Genomic DNA, 17,400 nt, shown 5'->3' with positions numbered 1-17,400 from the left:
CATATTGATATCACACAATTTCTTATGAATTTACACGAATATACATGATATATAGGAGATAAATGAATGTATAATGTAATATACCCTGATATACCTTAAAACACACGCAAGATATGTCATAGTAAAAATAAAACCGAGGATGTATTTGGTATGACGGAAAATGTTTTCCTATTTTTTCTTGTTTGGTTGCATTAGGTGCCGTTTGGCTATAAAAATTATTCACTTTTTTCCGGAATATCAAAAACTCAAAAAACTTGTTTTTCAATTTTTTTTCACTTTTTTACAATTAAATTTCACCAAAAACTACAATTTCAAAAACTATGGCCAAACACAACTCCAACTTCAAAAATTCCAAAAAAAAGTGAATTTGTTTTTGGTATGTATGACCTAACGCCTACTAAATATCTTGAAAAAAAATATTCCTACTGCCCCGCATTATCCCCCCACCACCCCTCTACCTGCCTATATCACCCACACTTACCCCAACATCCATCCCCACTTCCCACCTCCTCACCTAGCCTCACAGTAAGTTACACTTCAAATTCAAAAATTTCATAGTGTTTTGCTTTAAATATATACAAATACTCTTAAAATAATATTTTCTAACTTCCCTACCAAACACAAAAAATAGTAGGAAAATCCGAGAAAATATTTTTTGAAAAGTTGTACCAAACCCACCCCAAAACAGGGCACCAAATAACGTGGAACCGAGCGAACCACTCAAACCCCGTATGAATCATCTGCCTCTCACCATTTGGCTCACTTGCCTTACCACCAAGTAATCCAATGGAGTGCGCTCTAACTTGTTCTTCTTCAGCAAAAATTGCACTACTCAGTTGTAAGTCTATTAATTTCATCTCTCATTACCTTACCATTTTTCATATTTATTACTCCCCGGTCTCAATTAATGTGATACCGTTAGGATTTCGAAAGTCAAACAAGAAAACCTTTGGCCCCCATTTATTCGGATGCCCTTTAAATTTTTAAAATTATCAATTATTATGACTTATACCACCTTTTACTCACTCCTGTCCCAATTTATTCGAGACTATTTCCTTTCTAGTTGGTTTAAAAAAGAATGACGTCTTTCTATGCTTAGGATATTTTCATTTTACCCTTTAGTGAAATGATTTCTAGCCATTAAAACTTTTTTGGCTTGTTTTAGACCTCATATTGAAAGATTTTTTTCTCTTAAACTTCGTGCCCAGTTTAGTTCTAAATATGTAAATTATTAAAAAAAAAAAAAAAACGTAAAAGATTGTATGTCCGAATTCACAGTTAAAATAAAGAAGTTTGACTCTCGAAATTCAAATTGTATCACATAAATTGGGACAGAGGTAGTATTTATTATAATTATAGTGAAATTTTACACATAAATTTATACTCGGCACCGAAAGTACTTTATGAATCCGGTATCCCAAAGCTACATACCTTATGCTTAGTTTTATTAGTTTGTTTGGCTTTGGAAATTGAGCAATATTGGTGATATCTTAGGTCGCCAAATGCAATGTGGGAATACACGTTCGCCTAAATTACCGAACATTTGGAGCAGTTTGCGACGTTTTGGTAGCTCAAGGAGGAATAATAGATCGCTACGTACTGTTGCCTTAAGCACCAGTGCTGGATTGGGAAGCACTATGGATGAAGTTCCTGCAGCCAATGCTCAAAATGTTAATTATATGTGGCCTGATAAAAAGGTTAGCATCTTTTGCTAAGCTGTAGGTAATGTTCAACTTTGAAAATTGGTACTTATATGTGGCTCGAAATGATTGTTCCATTTTGTTGTTTCCTGTAGTCAAATTACCTAATCTTTGTCCAAAATAGCTAAATACAGTCAAATCTCTTCATAACGGTGTCGTTTGTTTGAATACTTTTTGGCTGCTATAGCGAAATGCTATTATAGAGAACATTGAAATCGGTTCCAAAGAAAACTTGGATGTTATAGTGAAACGTTATTATGGAGGATGGCTGTTCTAGAGAAGTATGACTTTATATTCTTCTTTTATTTTTTAATTCGGGTAGAATCACAACTTAGGATATTATGTATACATAGCTTTTGAATATGTGGAAAAATAAAATTGAAATAATTTATGTCTAATTTAGCTAGGAGAATTCGATAATGGAGGATTTATCGGGGAGAGAAAAAGTTTGTTGCAGTAGTTGGAACAAGAATAATATGATAGTCAGCAACTAGGTTCATATGACAACATATGGAAAAATAAAAACTCGGGAGAGGATTTTTTCGAAGAGAATACAGATACAAACTAGCATTGTTTATGACAATACCAAGACTTGAAAACTGGTTGAGTTCTTCAAAACCAGAGTTGACTTGAGTTGTGATACTTTGCAACTAAATGGTTGATCAGCGTTAAAGACTCTTTGTCTTCTCTCTCAGTGAATATAGACAATTTGGAATTTTAATTTGCCCTATAAACGGATTACTACTTGGTATTGGATGATGGAATGAAATATAAAATTAACCATAATTTGTTCCAAATTAAAGGGTGTAGAGCAAATTTCTTAGTGTATCCTAGAAACCAAATTACAAAAGAGACACTTTAACATCAGTGAAAAGGGAGGGGTAACAGTTCTTTTTCTATTTGAGTTCTAGGACTCCTCTCCAATACACTTCGACTTTTTGTTTATTATTCCTACCTTCTTGTTATCGAGTTGTGACACCTCCTCTGGTGCTTCTGTTTCTTCTTTCTTGTTTGTTATTTTTTCGTCGAACAATTACGCTTTCTTCTTGTTATAGTATGCAAGTCCTCTTATTCTACTACCTCTGATTGGTTTTCTCTTCCACAATCTTAGCATACAAGTCCTTCTGCTATTTCTGATTCTGTGCTTCTTTGTACTATTTTAGTACAGTTCATAAAGTGATTAAATTTAAAATTGAATGCTGCAAACTGATTTCTTTTTATGGTTGAATAATTAAAAAGTGAAAAGAAGTTCACCTTGAAGTTATCTGCAGTTGCCTCATTGAGATTATATTCAAATAATGTTTAATTTGAGCTGTTGGATTAATATTGTCATCATTGTATATTTTTTTTTTTTTGAAAACTGGTAAATTATTGTCATCATTGTATGTTGAATGGTAGAATGATCAACAACAGAATATCCAGTGTAATCCGACAAGTGGGGTCTGGGGAGGGTCGAGTGTACTCAGACTTTACCGCTACGAGGTACAGAGGTTGTTCCCGATAGACTCTCGGCTCAAAGAAAGCAAATCAAAGCAGTTCGGAAAAAGAAATAACAGAAGTAAAGAAGTCATGGCAAAATACTATATAAAGCATGCCTAAGCAGTCTGAGAGAAGGAACAATAACTACCACAAAATAATATGCTAATCGAAGTACGAGAAATAACAGATAGTGATAGAAATCGAAGGACAAGAAACTACAAGGATGATACTATGACTACAAGTATGGAAGGATAAGCGTGACAACACTCAACTACTTACTAGCCTTCTACCCAAATTCATGTCCTCCTTAACCCCCTATCTAAGGTCATGCCCTCGGTAAGCTGAAATTGTGTCATGTCTTGTCTAATCACCTCTTCCAATACTTCTTCGGCCTAACTTTACCTCTCTCAAAACCATCCATAGCCAACCTCTCACACTCCGCAGCAGGGCATCCATGCATCTACTCTTCACATGCCCGAACCATCTTAGCCTCACTTCTGTCATGTTGTCCTCTATCGAGACAACTCTCACTTTGTCTCGTAAATCTTCATTTCTAATCTTATATCTCTTCATATGCCCACACATCCATCGTAACATTCACATTTCTGTAACCTTTATCTTTTGAACGTGAGTTCTTGACTGACCAACACTCCACCCCATACAACATATTGGTCTAACCACATCTCGGTAGAACTTGCCTTTTAAGTTTTGGTGGAACCTTCTTCTCGCATAAGACTCTAGATGCGAGCCTATTTCATCCACTTTGCACCAATACAATGTGTGACATCTTCGCCAATGTCGCCATTTTCTTGGATAATAGAACCAAGATACTTGAAACTTCCTCTCTTTTGGATGACCTGGGTATAATACCTCACTTCCACGCTAGCCTCGTGCATTATATCACTGATCTTGCACTTCAAGTATTCTGTTTTGGTCCTGCTCAACTTGAAGTAACCTCCCCAACATTTTCTGCATCAAGTCATTCATTACCAGGGCAAATAAAAATGGGCTAAGAGTTGATCCCTGGTGCAACCCCATCATGGAAGTGCTCTGAGTCTCCTCCCACTGTCCTTACCTTGGTCTTGACTCCACATACATGTCATTGATCGCCCTAGTGTACACCAGCGATACACCTCTAGAATCGATAATTTTAGTTTAAATTGATAGAATAAGTGCTAAATTCGTATTTTCCTGTAAATTGTGTGCTTAATTTTGAAGAAGCGTGCTCGTCGCTTTTCACTTTTGGTTAAGCGCCCAATGGGCCTTGGCGTTTGCTTTTTGCACTTTTCGCTTAAAAAAAAAAAAAAGAAGAAGTAGTTTTTAACTAAATTTCCTCTAGAACAAAGAATGAACAAAGTCTATCCATCAATTTATTGAAAGAAATGGTAGGAGGACGAGAAAGGTAGTGGATGTTCATGGATAACATTTTAAGGCATTTTGGTGGCCAAAATGCCTCTAAGATTGTAACATTTCATGGTAACTTATTAACCAAAAAATGTCATGGTAAATTAATCAGCCATTGCTTCATCTCATTAAGAAAATGAAGGACACTCTTCTGGAGTAGAGACTATAGAAGATGTTATATAACTTTTATATGGTGGGAAAAACATGTATACCCCTTTCCACTTTATGTGACCTGATTCGAAGTACAAGGGCCCAATTAACTAATTTTCGGCGTGAATTCGGACATAGGATTTTCAATCTTTTTGAAAAAGACAAATCACATCTTTAGAAACTACATACAAAGTACTATACGTAACAGTAGTTAACAATTCAAAATATTTAAATAGTATTTGAAAATATCGTGGTCAGAGAAAGCATCCTTTGACTCTACAAATAGTAACTAGGTCACATAAAGAGGAAGAGAGTGAGTATTAGATTTTTTTAGAGTGATATGACTTTCATGATTTTGTTGTAAAAGTTAATCCTCTAAAGATTTTACATTATGCTTGTACAAAATGCAGGGTAAGTCTTGTCTGGAAACATACTTCGTTATTTTTGTCTGTATGCATATATCTTTATCAGGGATAAATAGTCTTGTTTGAAATGTGGATATTGCTCAATTTTTATCTATGATGTACACTCTCCCGGACCATTTGGTGTGTTTGTATGTAGATGTTTGGCTTCTCATGTTAAGTGTTTGCTATGATAATCTGAAAGCAATAGAAACAGTAATTCGATAGTCTGTCAATTTATTCGACTGTATATCCTCAGTTACAGTGATATGTTTTCTACCATATCTTTCATGAGCAGTGATTTTAACCTCAGTAATTCCAATGGGCTTGTCCAAGTTGAAACCGAGGGCCATAACATACTTGGAGTCGAATACTATTACACAATTTGTTGAATTATGCTCAAAGCCTATCTATTCTCCTACTCCAGCGCCATCGGAAGGAAATCGGATAACTTGTTTGCTTTGTTCTGTTCTTTTCTGCTTGGGGTTAACCACGATGTTGCTTAGTTTATTAGACAAATTTTCAGCTTAGGGATTTACGGATTCTAGCCTCATTTGGTAATACAGAATTTTTATGGGTGCAGAGACCAAGGGTCTGCATAGTAGGTGGTGGATTTGGAGGTCTTTATACAGCACTGAGGTTAGAATCACTTGTTTGGCCTGATGACAAGAAACCACAGGTAAATTTTGTCTTTAAAGCTTGAATTCTGTTAGAGCTTCAGATGGGACTTGACCTCCCTGATGCCTGACGCTTTAGTAAGTATTAGTATTTCAAAGATATAATAGCTTGTAATGTGCTGCATCGTCAAATTATTTTCCAATTTGGTCCTTTTCCATTAGCTAATCAACAGAAGTAGATACAACAGTGTCACATGATTTCTTTTGATAAGTCACGTCACATAATTGTCATGCAAGCAAGTTCTAGGGAAAGTTTAAAACTTATAAAAGAAAAGAAAGCACATATTAAATTTTTATTTCCGAAATTGATGTGGTATCTCATGAGATTGCCATTGCATAGCTTCCTCTTGACTATGGTAATTCTTTTGTTTCAAAACTTGTCATGGCTCATCCCCAAACATGACATCGTGTAAGGTTACTGTCAGTCTAGCTTGGGATCAACTCCACCATGTTCTTACCTTTGTTTTCTTTAACCCCATATCACACTTTTCACAAATTGTTTTAAATTGGTTTATGTTTATTTCCTTCATCTCTGCCTCAATATAGTCCTATTTTTGAACTCTTATCTTCCCGAAAAGTCTGCTTCCCTGGAGAACTCATTTTCATTGTGATCTAAATGTAATTTATACTTGTGAATTTGCTTTACGCTCTCTTATTATCTTGGATTCTTCTCATGGTTCTGGAGTTTGATATTTGTAGAATTAGCTCGTGGTTGTCAGTCCTTTCTTTGTTGTCTAGTCTCCACATGTTGTGGTGCTTCCTTGGTCTCTTCCATTTGTGATGATCTCTTTGAATTTGATGTTAATGTGCATTGTTTAGCTACGAATCAAGACTTTCTAAAATTAGATCTTGCTGCTTCAGGAAAGATAAGTAGATGTTGGAGACACTCATTTCTGCTAATAGACAAGTCATGGGGAAATGAAAATTTTAATGAATACACTGCGATAAAATATCCCATGCATTCCAGTCACATGTGTTTCTTTCTCTTTTCCTGTATTGAAATACTTTGAATTTGTCCATTAGATGGAAAGCCTTTTTTCCCCGTAAAAGATTCAAAAATGATGTGAACTGATGCTAGTATTTATTATCTTATATACTTAAGATCGATGGATCATTTTTTTCACTGTTCAACTATTTCACATTTCAAACTATTATCATGAGGGCTTGTTGACTAACTCCGTAATAATTCATTCAAACTTTCTTCGCGTAATCTACGCACTAGTCGGATTAGGTCATCTATATGGGATGGAGGTAGTACTTTTGGAGTTTTGGGGCCCAGCTTATCTGTTACAAAAGGAGCGTTTCTGGAAAAATGATTGAACTTTAATGCGGACAGAGATTTAGGTTCCATTAGGTGGTAGAAGCTCTAAATTTTAGAAATTCTGCCGATGAAGGGATGAATGATGTATCCTTCCATTTCTCTTCTTTCTTTTTCCCTTGCCTACTTTATTCACGACTGAGGTTGTATTTGCTTGTGTTGGTCATTTTTATTTTTATTTTCTATGAATTATGCGTCTCTTATTATTGGTAGATATTAGAAGGAATAGAATATGAAGATATGTTACCTTCACTTGTTAGTTCACTGAGCATGTGTCTCATTAAAATAATTCAGGTAGTCCTCATCGATCAATCTGAACGTTTCGTTTTTAAGCCAATGTTGTATGAACTTCTCTCTGGAGGTATTCTCTACTTCCTGTTCGATGTAACCGTTCATGACCTTTATTGCTTATGTTTGGTTCTTGCCAATGTTATAGCCGCTAAATAAAGAATTTCAAATGCAGAAGTTGAAGCATGGGAAATTGCTCCACAGTTCTCAGACTTGCTTGCCAATACTGATGTGCGGTTCTTCAAGGACAGGGTAAAATGCTTATATCCATGTGACCACTTAGGAACTAATGCACCTACAGCAGGGACTGTTCAACTGGAAAGCGGTCTCCTCATTGAATATGACTGGTATGCTACTCACTTGACTGGGTATTGAAGAAACCTTAAATTGTATTTAGGATTGAAGCTCTTTTTCTTGACGTACTGTGTCTTAGAACGATATGAATTGGATGCCTTTTCATGTGTCTTAGGCAAACTTACCTCGGCATTGCATTCCCAAAGTCCAAATGCTAGAAATTCGTAGTGTCTTTAATTAACTAACTCTGTCATGAGGTGAAATGAAGTCATAGTGGATATTATCACTATCTAATAATTATTTTAACCTGTTGGATTTCACAACATGTTATACATAATCTCTTCTCACTCCACCCGAAAAAGCTGTCAGGTCTGTGATTTTGCATTAATTTTTTTGTCTCTCTCAAATTCTTACAGGTTTTGGTTGGTCGGATAAGGAGATTAAAATCCACATTAAATCCACATCGCTAAAGCTTTCTACTTCTCTTTTCCTAAAAAATAATACCTGTACCAATTATGCTGGAATCTATGTATTATTTTATGCAGGATAGAGTAAGAAATAAGAATATAGGCAGTACAGGGATTAAAGCAACTAAAAGTTAATAATAAGCATACATCAATTTTGTTTAAAAATTGTAGACATATAATATTATTTAATATTATGCATTACGTATACTATTTTTTAATGCATCAAACCAAACATCTCACGAAAAAATAATTCCGGCATTATAATTCACCCTCTACTAATTCCTGTATAAGTTTTAGTTAAACCAAATGTCCCCTTATTTCCTTATGAACAAGACACGACTAGAGGGTTCTAATTTCCTCGTGAGTGCAAATTTAACTGGTGGAGATTGGAGAAGCTAAGTGCTAGAGTTGTTTTTCTTGAAGATGCCCCCCTGCACCCTTTTGACTTGGAAGTTATAAGGCTTGCTTATGATACCAAATCATGCATAATAGATAATAAGATACTGAAACATGCTATTACACAGATTTCTTTTCTGTGCTGGCTTTCTCAAATGATTGGTTCTTTCTGTGATGTGCCACTCTTCCTCAATTTGTTGCCAATATCAGACAACTTTAAAGTTGGATGGGCTAATTCAACATCCTCAACTTCAATTTTAGTGAGTTTCCACATCAAACAGATTTTAATAAGTTCTATAATAAAGTGCGTGCAAGCTGGCTTGGACACCACGGCTATCCAAAAAAAGCTAAATTTGTAATTAAGGGAGTAATATTTTTCTTCTTAATGAAGTCTGCATTTTACTACTCCCTAAGTTCTTATGTATAGTTATTATTTGGAAAGTCAAATGATGCTTTCTTTGACCATGATTTTTTTTTTTTTTTTTAATAATTTGAATTGTGATTTATAGTATTTTATCTAGTTATTAATTACATTAGTTGTATTTTAAATTGAAGATCTATGTCCGAAAATTAGTTTGACCCTCATACTCCAAATTTCTTCACATAAAGTGGAATGGAAGGAGTATCATTCATCTGTGGATTGGATGATTAACTAGTCCTTAAACATGGTATGCTAATATGAAAAACTTCTTTCTTAAATCTTCTGGCTGCCAGGTTGGTCCTTGCTATAGGAGCCGAGGCCAAACTTGATATTGTTCCAGGTGCTGCAGATTATGCCTTACCATTTTATACCCTAGAGGATGCTCATGTCAGTACTTGATTGAATAAGGTTACGTTTTACCATTTTAAAGTTAACTCAAATTGTGCTATTTGGCTCTTTTGCAAATTTAAAGTGTTTCTAGCTCTGTATTTTTTGTTCAGAGGGTTGATAAAAAGCTACAGGAACTAGAGCGTAAGAACTTTGGTAAGGACTCTGCAATACGAGTAGCAGTGGTTGGATGTGGTTATGGTGGAGTTGAGTTAGCTGCCACGATATCGGAAAGGTTGCAAGAAAAGGGAATTGTACAAGCAATTAATGTTGATAAGACGATCTTGTCAAATGCTCCAGCAGGAAATAGGGAAGCAGCACTAAAAGTAAGCAATTTATATCATTGAGTTGCCATCATTTCATCAAAGGTGCTTTAGTGCCATAGTATTTCCGCTCTTTATTCTTCCTCTATCTTTCAACAAAAATTTGGATCAACGTTCACAACATTTAATATGTTAAGTATATTGTGTATATTAGTTGGAATCAATTAGGATGATATAGCCTTGGTTTCTTTCCTTGTTTAGAATAGGTGTATTTCCTATTTAAACACCCAATAACTTGGGGAAATAATCAAGTAAATACATTCTTCATTTCTTTCTTCCTTGTTATATTTTGTAAGTTTTAAAGACAATTGAGCTATTTCCTTGTATATTATTGCGAGAAGTGCAAAATTTAAATACACGTACATTGAATCTGAATAAGGAAAGAATCAAATGAAGAATCCTAGAGATATGCTATCTATATATGGCCTATGTACACTGTTAAAAAGTAGCTCTAGGTTCATTCTTGTAAGGCTCCCTCTTAAGCTAGAGTATAGATGTTGATCATGCCCAGCTTGTTACAAAGGTAATCAACTCAAGCTTCATTCAATGCCATTGTGGACATTGTTTTTGTAAGTTAAGCCTTTTTGTATTCCCCTCATTTTACAACGTGATAAACTTCTTGTTTCATCATGACCCACTGTCTGTTATGTCCCTTATATTTGAACATAAGCGTCTTCTTTCAGGTACTTGCGTCCAGGAAAGTTCAACTCATACTTGGTTACTTTGTCCGATGCATAACAAAAGGAGTCGAGTCTCAGATCTCTGATGCTGAATCTAAAAATATGGACTCAGCAGCTGATCATTCTGAAAGTCTAATACTTGAATTGCAGCCTGCGGAAAGGGGCTTGCAGAGTCAGATTATAAGGGCAGATATAGTTTTATGGACTGTTGGATCTAAACCACTACTTCCTGAGTTGGAACCTAGTGATAAACCTTACGACATTCCTCTGAATGCTAGAGGACAAGCAGAAACTGATGAAACTCTCCGTGTCAAGGGTCATCCTCGTATATTTGCTGTTGGTGATTCTTCTACATTAAGGGACAAAAATGGGAAGTTGCTTCCGGCTACTGCACAGGTAGTTGATTGAATTTGTATTTGAGTAAGCTCGTGAAAGATATATATGAGAACCTATGATTGAGAGGCATGCTCTTTCTGTACTGATTTTCGGTGGTTTGCGTCGCAGGTTGCTTTCCAGCAGGCAGATTTTGCTGGTTGGAATTTGTGGGCCGCGATTAATGATCGTCCACTGTTGCCTTTTAGGTTTGTTCCGTATCTGCTAAGTTGATTCGCTATCTAGTTTTGTCTATTATTTGTTGAGTGATTGTCCGTTACATGGCTTAGTTTCGTTTAGGAACAATTACCATATGATATAGCTTTTTCTTTAAATTTCTTTTTTTAATCGTGGAACTTTAACTACCAAGGAGAATTATCTATTTGCTGCTATTCGAGTTTGCAGTCGGAGTCATAGAGCTGTACCAGGTGATTATGAAGAAACAAATGATTTTTTTGACTAATATACTATGCCATTATGTTGCAGGTACCAAAATTTAGGTGAGATGATGACACTTGGGAGGTACGACGCTGCTGTTTCACCAAGTTTCACTGATGGGCTGACCTTGGAGGGTTTTGTTGGTCATACTGGTATCCTTCACATTTCGAGCATTCATCATTCTATTACATTCCCTGCCTTATTCTGCATTTTCTCATATTTCAATTGTTACTTATTGCAGCAAGAAAAGTGGCCTATTTGATCAGATTACCAACTGATCAGCACCGCGTGAAAGTAGGATTCAGTTGGCTACTGAAATCCGCAGTTGATTCAGTTGCAACACTACAGACAATGCTTGCTAAAGCTCAATCAGGATCTTAGATCAATGGGGTTTTGGTCGGGAACACAACTTTGGAAATTCTGTATAGTATAGTTGAGAAAACCGTTTTGAGTCGCAACACTACAGAATGCTCGCTAAAGCTCAAATCAAGATCTTAGAGTAATGCATTTGTTTTTCATCACATTATGGGTGGGCTAATTACATTTATATTCATAATCCTTGTAAAGGATAGTCAGTGTACAACTTCAGGTTAAATGAAAACCAGATTCAAACACAAAATAGTGCATGAGGAATATTATAGAAATCTTCTTCTCAACACTGATTTAAGCAAAAATCTCGAAGGGCATGCATAACAACCAAAGGAAGACAAGTGAAGTTCACAGGCTGCACTCAAACTGGAGTAAGTAAACTTATAGGTGAGCTGCGGAACACCTAAGGTAGTTTTTCTGATGTGGAGGAGAAAGACGATATTATTTGGGGAAGTACTGAATAATTCTTCTACCTAAATGGACAAAAAGCTTCTGCAAAGATGCTAGTGATGCTACTACTTACAGACAACCTCATGCTATCGTCCAAAAAAAGGAGAAAAATCCGTGTTACTTTGGTCTGTCCTGCATATAGCCTATATTTATCTCATTCAAACAACTTCTTTGTTGTGAAGAGGCTATTTTTTTGGTTAAAATTTCACAGGGTATGTACCGCGTATAGCATTTGTAACCCAATATCTGTATATACGCTCGTCACCTTACATATACGGAACCCTCATATACATTGTATATGTAAACCATGTTCAATTAGGAAAATTTCCTCATTAAGGTCAAAGCCTTAACTTACCTTGGTCTGAAGCAACTCTAGCCTTCTTGAACTGCCTTTCCGCGCCTCGAATCAATCACACGAGCTCGATCTTTAGAAAAGAATATTTCACGAGGTTATACCAAGTTTGTAACTATAGACTGGGTAGAGTTAAAGTCAACCCAAAAAGTTAAACCCGAGCCTAGTGTTCAAACCTCAAAATTGATTGCGTGTTCAAATTTATAGTTAGATTTCAATCTCAAGTTCAATTCGATGTTCAAATCCTCAATTTACCGTCTCTTAAACGTATGGCAAAATTCCCTAATTTCTACCTTCAAAATCAATTATCAGGGATTAAATCTAGCACGGAGTCACGTATAATCTCTAAAAATCGATGCAGAATTGTTACCTCTGTGCTAAATGTGATTTCTTATCCGAAACTCACCCAAGCCTCGTGTGTCCCAATCCGAACTATTTCAGTAAGTCCCAAAACACTAAGTGAAACTATGGAAGTCTCAAATCAAGGAACGAGATTCGAGTACTCAAAAAGAAGGGCGGGATTACACTAGGACCTCTTATAAAACTTGCAGGAAGAAAATTATTTTATCTAATCTTTGATGTCTCTTTCTTTGTGTCTTCGAATGTCAAGAATTCCTATCTCACTCTCCAATTTGACAGGCACCCGATATCGTTAACTTGCATTGGGTGAACCATCTTAAAACATATATGTAAAGCTCCATAAATTTAGGATGATAATACGGGTTAATTAAAATTTTAATGGCATACTTAAAGTGAACCCGAGGTATACCTAGACCCACACAATAGTTGTATCAGAATAGAAATTCGTGAATATATCAATAATGCAATTGGAAAAATGTTGGAGTAGTCAAGTGAAAGGAAGTGAAGAGGATACAAGAATATGGAACAATGACCACTCACATACATCGTCGTTTGGAGTGGCGTGCCGCGCCAAGATTGGCGTGTGGGATAGAGAATGCCAAACATATGAGGTAGAGAACCCCCGCCTAGGCACCAACTGTGGCGTCTGAAAATTTCAGTTCACTCGGCTTGGGTAGTGTGGTGGGTGCCGATCACATGAATTTGGGTCGTGACAATATATCAAATACTACCCAATGTATGTGTCTATTGATGATCATTCAAAGATTTCAAATGTTTTCCCCTTTCTAGGCCTTACCATAAATTAATTCAAAATCTACGTGTCTCGTATCATGCCAACTAAAAATGACTCATTATGTCTATGAAACTTAGGAAAAGGATCAAATTTATCCTCTAAGTATGGTTTATAGTTCAAATTTATCCTCCGTCAAAGTTTGAGATCAAATTTGCCTCTCCGTTAGGATACTTGATAAATTTGCCCTGATTATGGATGGAAGTATGACTAGGACTCCTTATCAGTCCACATAGGCGCCATGTGTATAAATAAATTTATTTTTCCTTTAAATCTTAGTGTAAAAACCATACTAATTAAATTTTGTCATGTATTTTTTTTTAATTATAAAAAAAGAATACAATATCTAATCCTCTTCTCCATTAAACCACCGCTTCCCCTTCTTCTTCTCCGCCACTGTCATCACCGTCCACCGCCTCCACCATTGGTTAATTTAGTAAATTGTTGCAGGAGTCAGAATGTGTCAATGCCAGACAAAACCGGTGGTATTGTCAGATGTGTTGCAACACCTTCTACGGAAACTTGCAAGCTTTTATGTTAATGTTGTTTTCCAAATGAAAATAGTAGACTGCGAGCTTGTGGAATATGGATCAATTAGAGCTTTTGAAATTTGGTAATTGAGAACTTTAAACTAATCAATTGTTCTTGGTTGCATGTAAATTGTTTTTAACTCTCTGAAATGCAAAGTGAAGAGTCAAAACGGCTGCTATGTGCGCCTTTTTGGAGATGCAAGAGTGTTAAAATTATTGTCTTTTGACGGTGCCAAAAACAAAACAACTGTTAATCTTAGTAAATTAACCGATGGTGGAGGGCGGTGGATGGTGATGACAGTGGCGGAGAAGCAGAAGGGGAAGCAATGGTTTAATGGAGAAGAAAATTAGATATTGTATTCTTTTTTTATAATTAAAAAATAAAATACATGACAAAAATTAACTAGTATAGTTTTTACACTAAGATTTAAAGGAAAAATAAATTTATTTATACACATGACGCCTACATGGACTGATAAGGAGTCCTAATCATACTTTCATCCATAGTCAGGGTAAATTTATCAAGTATCCTAATGGAGAGGGCAAATTTAATCTCAAACTTTGACGGAGGATAAATTTGAACTATAAACCATACTTGGAGGGTAAATTTGATCCTTTGGCCATGAAACTTCTATGAACAACATAACTTAGCGAGTAAAATGAACAGTTGTATAGTCCCTATTAAATATAGGGTAAGGCTCACCAAGCGTATAAAAAAGTAAAGTGTCCTATCTTGCATATCTGTCCGCCTCTACGCTTATATTTGTGGCAGAAAATTAAAAAGAAAGAGTTTTGAGTACAAATCAACGGGTACTAAAATTAGACGATATTATCATCTTCTTTTATTGGATATTTGAAAACTTTGCAGACATTGAGACTATTGTGTTGTTGTTGTTAATAGGGAATATTTATTATTTGAAATAAAAGATCATCACATCAACACAAGTGACTCTCAACCACAAATTTAGTCAAATAACCACTTTGTCTTCACGAAGACTTTATAAGACCAATAATGGAGTTTTGAAATTCTTAAACTGAATCACTAAATTAGTGTTTGCAGTGAAAATATAAGCACAAACAATTAATAACAGTTCAACGATTTTAACAATAATCAACCATCAAGTTTGAATTATCACCCCAATAAGAATTTCAAGATTCTAAAATTGAAGAACTATGGTATTCTTTTGAGATATTTACTCGAAGGAAAAGAGATGGAGAAGCAACGGAATAGTGGAAGGCAAAAAGGATATTTTCCCTGCCTATAAAACAAAAGAAGCCTAACTTTGAATTTTTAAAAATAGGGACAAAAAATGAACCATCAATTCCCTCAAAAATTCCATTTCTATATCTAATTGTTAAAAACTATTGAAGTAAATGGTCACTGTAGTTAATATTGCAACGGTTAGTTTTCTATGAACAAAGGTTAAAATAACTTTTAGTTTTTAAAGGTTTTCAACTGCCAAATATCAATGTAACTTTTCTCAAAATACTAGATTTGCGGCCCGCTACTTGCGCTTTGTGCTTAAACACTTTAGATTATAATGTATCTATGTGTATGTAGTTGTGTTTGGATAGTGATTATATATATATATATATATATATATATATAACATTGTAGTTTGTGTTAAAATATCTAAAACTTTATTATATTAATGTTTGCTACGAACACAAAATCGGTAAATTTATTAATATTTTTTTAAAAGAGAAGACTTGTTTAAAAGAAACTATTTTCCTCTCTTTGAGATAAAACAATAGCAATATTTAAGCATCAGTTGATACTTTCAATTTTAATTCGATTAATTTAAAGGTGTAAAGTACTTATTATTTTTTATCAAATTTTGATTTGGATAATTCTAATTCAAATTATTAAATTAATTTTATATGTTTAAAACGAAACAAAGTAGAAATTGATTTTCTATTTAAACGAAGAAATACTATTGTTATAGCATTTTGAGGATGCAATTGGGGAATTGGCATCCTCAAATGAATCATTCATTCTTTTTATAGCTTCTCCATTTTCTAAAATGAATTGTTTGACGAGTTTTCGCTCTTTCTCCATCTTAGCTTCTCGATCTAAGTATGGTTGGAGCATTGCCATGATGCCTTCAAATCCGGCACTTTGTCCTTCACTTGCCATGTCATTGTCCCTATCAAACTCAAAAGCACAACTAGCATTTTCGTTAGAGCAACTTCGGGGAGGGGGAGCAAAATAATTGGGACAATCACCCCAATGTCCACCTTGACCACCACATATATTACAAATATTCCCATCGTAGGATTGAAACGGTGCACACATCTCTCTCCCGGGAGCATTTTCACAATCTTGCCAAAAGTGAAGTCCTCCACAATATGGACATGGTTCACCAAATGGGTTGCAACCATCAAACCTATTTTCATTCTAATATGCCATAGTGACACAATTTTCAGTCTTCTGTGATACTCACATGGTATATTTTATATACTGACAGGGTATCATAGATGACTGGTTAATTTCTTCAAAGGAAAATACTCCTTAGTACTCTATGATACCCACATGGTATATATCATATAGTGGATCGGTTGATTCCTTTGAAAACGAGCTCAGTCCTCTATGATATCAACCTGGTATATATATTATATTGACATGGTATTATAGAGGACATGTTCGAAAATTTAATGTTTATATTATTTTTAGTAAATTTTACTCGTGAAAATAATATAAACAATAGTGTCATATTTTTCATTTCTTATCAATTTTTCTTGTGCATAATTCTTGACCTTCGAAATCGAATCTAAGTAATTTTGTTGGACTTCTTCTGAAGCTCCATTTTATCTGTCTTAGCTCTAATTTTTATTTTATTTTTTGGCTCGAAATCAAATTCTACATATTAAAACACACGTATTAAGTATACAATGCTCGAATTCTAACTCAAACACGATTAAAGTATTCAAAATATAATACTAGATGTAGAAAAGTAGGTTTCCATTTGAGTAACAAGAGTGTAATTAAAAGCCAATTGTACTTAAGCATGAATTTCACTTGAACTTTTCTTTGTAAAACTTATACACATTCATGCCATCAATAATTTTAATATTCAAGGAAAAGAATATGTCAGTACTCAATATTTACATCAAATCATATTAGTTTATCATAATTAAGTGATAAATCGAGATCAGAATACATGTCGATCAATTATAGTTTAACAATAACGGTGTATATTTAAAAAGTCTGTTACATATTGTTGAGTTGGTATAACACCGAGTAGAGACAACGCTTTTGGTACTTATGACCAAATTAGGAATTCTTTTGGTTTCTCACTCGCTGTCCGATATTCACAAAGGGTTTTCACAAATGGTTCCGATTAATTCGAATTC

The 17,400-nt window shown here is 34.9% G+C and overlaps 1 protein-coding gene across 1 annotated transcript; it reads left to right on the top strand.

Annotated features, from left to right (window-relative positions):
- The first annotated feature begins 637 nt into the window (after positions 1-637).
- LOC132038667 (alternative NAD(P)H-ubiquinone oxidoreductase C1, chloroplastic/mitochondrial) lies at positions 638-11,814 on the top strand. Its single transcript, XM_059429354.1, has 11 exons — positions 638-838; positions 1,495-1,697; positions 5,718-5,813; positions 7,424-7,490; positions 7,593-7,764; positions 9,289-9,382; positions 9,496-9,708; positions 10,389-10,781; positions 10,890-10,966; positions 11,244-11,347; positions 11,437-11,814. The coding sequence occupies exons 1-11, from the start codon at positions 787-789 to the stop codon at positions 11,574-11,576; spliced, it is 1,611 nt and encodes a 536-aa protein (XP_059285337.1). The 5' UTR covers positions 638-786; the 3' UTR covers positions 11,577-11,814.
- The last annotated feature ends 5,586 nt before the right edge of the window (positions 11,815-17,400 follow it).

Source organism: Lycium ferocissimum, chromosome 11 (genome assembly GCF_029784015.1).
Source record: "Lycium ferocissimum isolate CSIRO_LF1 chromosome 11, AGI_CSIRO_Lferr_CH_V1, whole genome shotgun sequence".
NCBI classification, from domain to species: Eukaryota; Viridiplantae; Streptophyta; class Magnoliopsida; order Solanales; family Solanaceae; genus Lycium; species Lycium ferocissimum.
The sequence above is the reverse complement of the archived record's forward strand: the minus strand, read 5'-3'. Positions and strand labels throughout refer to the sequence as shown.

Coding starts and splice junctions, on each gene's coding strand:
- LOC132038667 (XM_059429354.1), top strand. CDS start 787: ATGGAGTGCGCTCTAACTTGTTCTTCTTCAGCAAAAATTGCACTACTC. Junction 1,698..5,717: donor ATATGTGGCCTGATAAAAAG/GTTAGCATCTTT, acceptor TTATGGGTGCAG/AGACCAAGGGTCTGCATAGT. Junction 9,383..9,495: donor ATACCCTAGAGGATGCTCAT/GTCAGTACTTGA, acceptor TTTTTTGTTCAG/AGGGTTGATAAAAAGCTACA.